General features: G+C 32.3%; 1 protein-coding gene across 1 annotated transcript; it reads right to left on the minus strand.

Annotated features, from left to right (window-relative positions):
• Positions 1-625: 625 nt before the first annotated feature.
• LOC124534775 (serine protease snake-like) lies at positions 626-5,486 on the minus strand. Its single transcript, XM_047110785.1, has 7 exons — positions 5,384-5,486; positions 3,864-3,920; positions 3,362-3,423; positions 2,602-2,769; positions 1,592-1,805; positions 1,120-1,277; positions 626-1,039 (listed from the first exon to the last, which is right to left on the minus strand). Exons 1-7 carry the CDS (start codon positions 5,409-5,411, stop codon positions 824-826), a joined length of 903 nt encoding a protein of 300 aa, XP_046966741.1. The 5' UTR covers positions 5,412-5,486; the 3' UTR covers positions 626-823.
• Between the last annotated feature and the right edge of the window lie 1,955 nt (positions 5,487-7,441).

Genomic DNA, 7,441 nt, shown 5'->3' on the forward strand with positions numbered 1-7,441 from the left:
CATATGCTACGTCGCTTTCATGAATTATTATGATTTAATAAATCAATACTAACATTAATAATGCAAAAGTAACTTTCTGTTATTTCTCTAGACTTTAACCGCTTAACCGATTTGGATGACATTTGGTACGGAGATAGTTTGACGCCCGCGGAAGAACGTAGGTTAGTTTTCCACTTCTTGATAGGGATAAAATAGGCGATATTTTGCTTGGGAGAATCTGCTTGTTCAGCTAGTATTGAGTAATTTTGCTGTTTTTACATTCAAAAATTTAAATAAATTAAATAAATTTCTTTAGCAGAACGTGATATCACCATATTTACAATCTTTAATATATATGTTACGCTTGTTTAAAATTTCGCGTAATAATTAAGAAAAATATGTTTAAAATTACCTAGAAATAGTTAAAAAAAGGTTATAACAATTCTGATCTCATATTTATTTTTTAAGGTAAAAATATTATGGACTGTGTTGAAAAAAAAATCGATACCCGTTTATTTATAGCTGATTATAAAATACAAACATACAATTTAAACATAAATAATCGAAGGAGGATAATCATTATTAATAAAATTTATTATTTTATACTCGAATGAGCAGCAATGGATATATTTATTTATTAATTAATTATCCTTATTCCTTTAATAAATAATATAGTACTTAGTATTAGTAAAGACCTCCATACACGACCCGCGGTCAGATTCTGATCAGTTCCTTAAGAATCATAGGCTATGGTCTTTATTAGCAGTCTTTGAAATTCAAAATGGTGGACTATGCATATTGCATAGGACTAATTTGTTCATATGGCATTTTTTTTAGGTATAAGTCAGTCTCTGAAAATTATGCGATATGGAGAACTTTCTTCTGGCCATACGTGTCTTTCAATCCAATTTATGAAAGTAGCTACGTTAGTATATACAGCTGGGATGTTCTTTTGAGCACATTTAGCAGCACCAAATGATGTTATACCGATCACCATATGCATGGTACCTTCTTTTTTCGTTTCATACAATTTGAATTGTAACGGACCACCGGAATCACCCTAAAATAATGTTATAATTTATTAAATCGAACATATCGTAATTTCATGATCGTTTTTTTTTTAATTTATAAAATACTTACAAAGCACGTGTCTACGCTGCCATCTGCTTTGCCAGCACACAATTGTTGATTAGACGTTCCCCGCCAATTTCTATTGTTCAAAACTGAATTATCGCAAAGTTTTGGACGAAACAAGTCCAGCTTTGCATATAGAAGACGATGTGAGATCTTATTATCGTCTGGAATTATTAAATGCGTTGTATCAAGTCTTAAACGTTTGCATTTATTAGATTAATTAACAGAAACATGAAAAAAAACGACGTAAGCAGTATAGTACTATTTAAATTTTAAAAATAACAATCACATTATTACTAATGTGCATGTATTTTCGATGACCTCAGGCTCTTTCCCGCCAGACCAGGCTCTTTTATTTTATTCTATGAAAGGTTTCGTAGAAAAGTTCAACTCAATTGTTATTTCAATTCCATCAAATATCAAAAGACGTGATCACTACGATTGAAAGGTAAATTTGTTAATAATTTTTAAAACTTACTATCGAAGACTCCCCAGCCGGTAACAGTGATTTCCTTGTCTGGGTAATTAGAAGGTTTGCTCCACAAACACGCTGGCTGGATAAATTTTGTAAATTGAACTTCTGTTTTTAGTTCCAAAAGCGCAATGTCGTAATATTGTTTTGGGGGATGGTATTGAGGATGACGTATTATTTTCTTGATGCCGACATCCAGTGGAGTTTCGTTGCTTGAATTCTAAAATCCATAGACATATCAAATAAGATATACTTGGAGACAATGCTTTGCGTTATGGCGAGTTTGAAGGTATCGGCTACAACAACAGCCTGCAAAATTTCCTACTGCTGGGCTAAGGCCTCCTCACTCTTTGAGGAGAAGGTTTGGAACATATTCGACCATGAGAATAACCAGCCAAGACCAAGAGATAAGAAATATTAACTATTCCTTACATCGTCAACTAAGATGTTATATCCCTTGTGCCTGTAGTTAAACTGGCTCACTCACCCTTCAAACCGGAACACAACAATACTGAGTACTGTTATTTGGCGGTAGAATAAATGATGATGATGAGTGGGTGGTACCTACCCAGACGGGCTTGCACAAAGCCCTACCACCAAGTAACAATTTGTTAGTCTCTTCTAAATTACATAGGATAAAAAATTGTTGTTGTAGGTTCTCCCTAAGATAAAGACTTATACCGCCCTAGGCTTTTTTTTAAAGTTTATAATACTGTTGTACATTATTTTGATCTATTTCATAAGGTTCAGCAAGCGTTGCAAACAGCATGTAAGCTGGCTAAGAAAATGTGTTTATTTACGACGTTTCATTAGAAACTCTTAACATCGTCAATGCCTCTTTACTAGATTGTATTATGTACAAAAACCTTCCTCTCGAATCTTTAAATTTGTTAAAAGAAACCGCATCAAATTCTGTTGCATAATTTTAAAGATCTAAGCATGCATAGGGACAGACAGCGGTAAGCGACTTTGTTTTATGCTATGTAATAATAATAATATATAATAACGATACTTACATAAATATCCGTTACTCCCAGTCTAACAATTTTCGGACGAACATATTTTACGGCAACGTTTTTTGTTCTCGTACAGTGAGCCACAGTTAACACAAACTTTACACTGATCAATGAGGAACCGCAGAGAAATAGCCAATAATTGTCATGAGTCATCCAACCCAAGGCACCCTGGTAGAAGTAGAATAGGTAGTATTAATTAATAATATGTTATAAAGTAACGGTAAAATAATAACAATATTATTTAATATTTAGAAAAATAATTTTAAATTGGGCTCGGGGCAATCCATTGGCGAGAACTGACTAAAATTCATAAATACCGAGCTAAAATAACTCTTATGCTTTATTTATACATATATTTGAAATGTAAATACGATAAAGTTAAATGAAGTAGGTATATATAGTACGACACAACTTAGATGTAGCATCGGCAAAAGTACGCTATCCCAAATTATCAATATTTATTTCTTATGTGAATATGATCTTTACACAAACGTAATAACTTGTAATATCATGTCATCTAATATATTCATCAAATTAACACCTCGATTTACATGCACTTGCTTTCTCGGTTTAAACTGCCGCGAGAATCCATAGCGACGAAAAGCGTCGAAGGGCACGATAGGGAGCTATTTCTATTGGTTGTATAAATCGGCAGTAGTTGGTTTATTGAATTTGCCGATGCTACATCTATGTTGTGTCGTACTATACCATCTAAAAGAAGTGTAAATATATTAATACGGTCTAACAGGTTTTTACTTACCATATGTGGATATTCTGCTGGTTTCGTTCTCTGACCTCTTATTACAAAAACACTTCTTTTACCTGTAATTACAAAATGATTACCTTTTTTAACATACTTAAGACAAATAATTCTAAAAAAGAAACACATTTTTAATTGAAAATTTTCTCTGGTTTAGGTGCTGGATATAAACCCGCGATCTAAATTCTTTCACCATACGCTTGGCACTAGTTAATGTATTAAAGAAATTTACTACAAATAATATAAAAACAGTAGTTAGCTGATTGAAATAATAATTGGGAGGAAGATTAAATGATCAGAGTCAGAGAATAGTTATTAAACTTGTGCTCACATAATTGTGCATTATGGTGTATCACGCAAACATCCCGCGTAGTCTTGCTTAACAGTGTCACCTTGTCACGTTTTAAAGCTACAGCTGATAATCATCACCATATCAATCTTAATAGATACAAAAACACATTGATGATGTGTCTTTAAATTTAATAAAAACTTTATAACATACATGCGTGTTTTTTTATTTGCTCCCGTTCATCCATTTTCCAGAGATACTCCGTGCATTCTGAAAAAAATATAAAATAATTAAGTTTATTTATAGACATATTGCAAAAAATAACATAGTTTGCAGTGTTTTCATTTATAATTTATTGCGGTATTTTGGTTTGGAGTACTAGGTAAGGCAATATGTAGTACAAGTTTACATACTCTTTCTTCTTTAACCATGTAACCAACGTATGTAATTATATTTCTGAATTTATTAATAATTACTAGATACCATCTCAACTCAATCGGTCAAATCGTTCTGAAGTTATTAAAGGACTCACCAAAGGCTACATACGAGCATATTATTCTAGGTGTTACCCGCGGTTTTGCTCGCGTTTTAGGGGGTTTCTCTGACATTAGAAATAAAAAAGTGACCAATGTTCCTTGGAGTTAATGATTGCTTCGTGATCAATGTGATCAGTTGGATCAGTGGTTTGATCGTGAAAGAGCAACAGACGTACATACAGACATCTTTTTCATTTATAATATCAGCATAGATTAAAAAGAAATAACAATAAAAGATCATCAATATGGATCAATATATATAGTTAAACACCTCTGTGTTCTGAACACAGATGCCCGTGTGGAAAGGAGGTAGACTCTTTCGGTTTACATGGTCTCTCTTGCCCAAGGAGTTCAGGTAGGCTTTTCCGCCACGGTTCTCTTAATGACATAATATAAAGGGCTCTTGCCACCATCGACGTTCCTGCTCTTACTGAGCTTCGTGGAATTAGTCGTGATGATGGTAAGAGACCTGATGGATTAACATTGGTTCCCTGGGAACGAGGTCGGGCCCTTGTGTGGGACGCTACATGTGTTGACACGTTGGCCCCATCTCATATCCGAGTAACAATGTTAAGAGCCGGTGCCACTGCGGAAAAAGCTGAAGCCAAAAAAATAACTAAATATTCGTGTATAGTACACGAATATTTAGTTATTTTTTTGTCTAATTACTTTTTTGTTCCATTTGCTGTCGATACGCTTGGCCCTTGGAGTAGTGGTGCAAAAAGCTTCATCAAAAGTATAACACCTCGCCTCATTGCCTCCACTGGTGACAGGAGGGCTGGTTCGTTTTTTACCCAGAGGATCGGAATTGCGATTCAACGGGCAAATGCTTCTAGCATTCTTGCCACCATTCCACGCGGTCAAGATTTATACAGGAACTAGTTTTAGTTCATATTTGTATATATATATTTAAGCATTTAATGTTGTTAATTCTTATGTTAATAAAGATATATCCAAATATATATAGTTAAAGCTAAAAATATAGTATTCAAATCAAAGCTATTATTTAACATACAGCTTAACAAAGTAATCGGCGCAGATTCGTTTTGGTAGGTCGGTGCGAAGTTAGAGGATCCGTATTTGACTCGTTTAGGCGGGTTGGTAGACTCTTTTCACACTGGTATCGCCATATAAACCGATATAAAAAGGTATTGGAAACAGCATGTTCATATAAAATAGTTTACAGTGCATACTTACTGCGTTCGCTCACTCTAATTTTATCCATATCATAATTTGGAATTTTTGGTGTATATTTCTTACAGGGTTGTTTTTTTTGCGATCGACCGAAAGATGTGACAATTTCTGAAATATTTTAAAAATATATGTAGTATATAACATGCTTATAATCATTGTGTTATATAGTTTTAAGCTACGTCTATATAAACGTGTGCTCATCCTCTCATATGATGCGTGAAAATGTATCTTGGCCACCAGTGCAGTTCCTTCCAATTGTTTTGAATTTCGCGTTTGTCATTCAATACCACTTACGATCAAAAAGAGTGGAGACATTTCCCCATTCGGTATATGTATAAAAAATGCCCATAAATGTGGCACTGTGTGTTTACTTATTGGTTTCATATGCATTTTCGAGTTTCATTTGACATGTGCTTTCTTCTAAAGCTTCACGTATATTTTCTATCCACAGCTTTATATCTATTTTCTTTCATTTTTAAATGTAAATAAATTTTTTTACAGTTGTAACTGTATTTATTTATCTAGTCATGACTTTCTGACGAATTGCAAATAGCAGACCTCAGATTATCCCAACTATGTATTGAAAAAAATAATTTGTCTATTTGAAAAGACACCTAAACTATGAAATCGTCCAGTTTTTTTCTGTTATTTATTACAAATTAAATAACGACGATTTAATAGATAAATAGGTTAATAGTCATGATATATTTCAAGTAAATTATTATTAAATGGTCAAATCTGTTCACGTATTATGAAAGCACAAATAGATGTATAACTATTACAATGTTGTAATACAATGTAAAATAATATAGATATATACATTGTTAAAGAATCATTTAATAATAATAAATACAATTTAGATTTAAGGCAAATAAATGACAAACACTAATTAATGTATACTAACCCGAGGAAATGATTATTAAAATAAACACAACACAAAAGTTAAACAACATTATTCAAACGTCTAATAAACTGTCTGTCACACTGTCCACCGCGAACTGTTTTATTTAGTTGATAATTATGACTAAGACTTTTATATATGTGAAATGAATCTAAATAATAAAACTGTAGTAGTAAGGTCTCTTGGGTTTGTTAGCTATTGAGGAAAAATGCTGTATATAGCTATCGGGCCATACAAGGTGCGTAATTTAAAGTATTATTTAGACATAATTGATGTAAAATGAATAATTGTTTTATAAATTGCTGCGTACAAAATATAAATCATTATAAAAGGGAAAAGTAAGTCAAATTATCAACGCCAGTTTTCAACATTCGTCAGTGAATTTATTTCAATGTTATTTGCTATTAAGAACATATATTTAAAGCAGGATGAAGCTTAAATTAAACAATCATCACCTAAATTATCGAATAGGTTATGAAGAAAGAAATCGATAAAAATAAATGAGTATATACTAGATGGTCAACCTGACTTGGTACGGATGAAAGTAGAGTATTTATTTTCTTTTCTTATTGAGTCCAATCCAAAACGTCCAGAGGTCCACTCAAACATCCTTCCCAGCCGTTTAAGAATAGCTCTGTGCCATACAAACCTTCAGAAAAGATATCTGTGTGAATAAGTTAAAAAAATCTTTTTATATGGATATTTGCTTTTATTTAAACTCGATAAGTTTCGGTAATATTTAAAACACAGGACAGAGGTATAACAACAAAAATATAAAGTAAAAAAATAATTAATAATATTGTTTGATAAGCAAAACAAATTCCTTATTGATTTTATAAATAGAGCATAGTTAAATGTTTGAATTTATGCTATGGGGATAAAAATTGTTACATACTGAAATTAATATTTTACAGATGAATTGTGATTTATTTTAATTTGAACCTAAGCTGTTTTCTATTTGTTTTTTATTCAAAGATTTTTTTAATTTATTAAATCTTAGTTGGCATACTAGAAAATGCCTGTCTGTGGTTAGTCCACAGTCTTTAGAAATTGGCACAATAAGAAGATGAATATCCCTTACATCGCCCATGCTCCATCAATCTTAGAAATTAAGATGTTATGTCACTTGGGCCTGTTACCTTCTTTCTGTCACCCTTCAA

The sequence above is a fragment of the Vanessa cardui genome, chromosome 13, assembly GCF_905220365.1.
Source record: "Vanessa cardui chromosome 13, ilVanCard2.1, whole genome shotgun sequence".
NCBI lineage: Eukaryota > Metazoa > Arthropoda > Insecta > Lepidoptera > Nymphalidae > Vanessa > Vanessa cardui.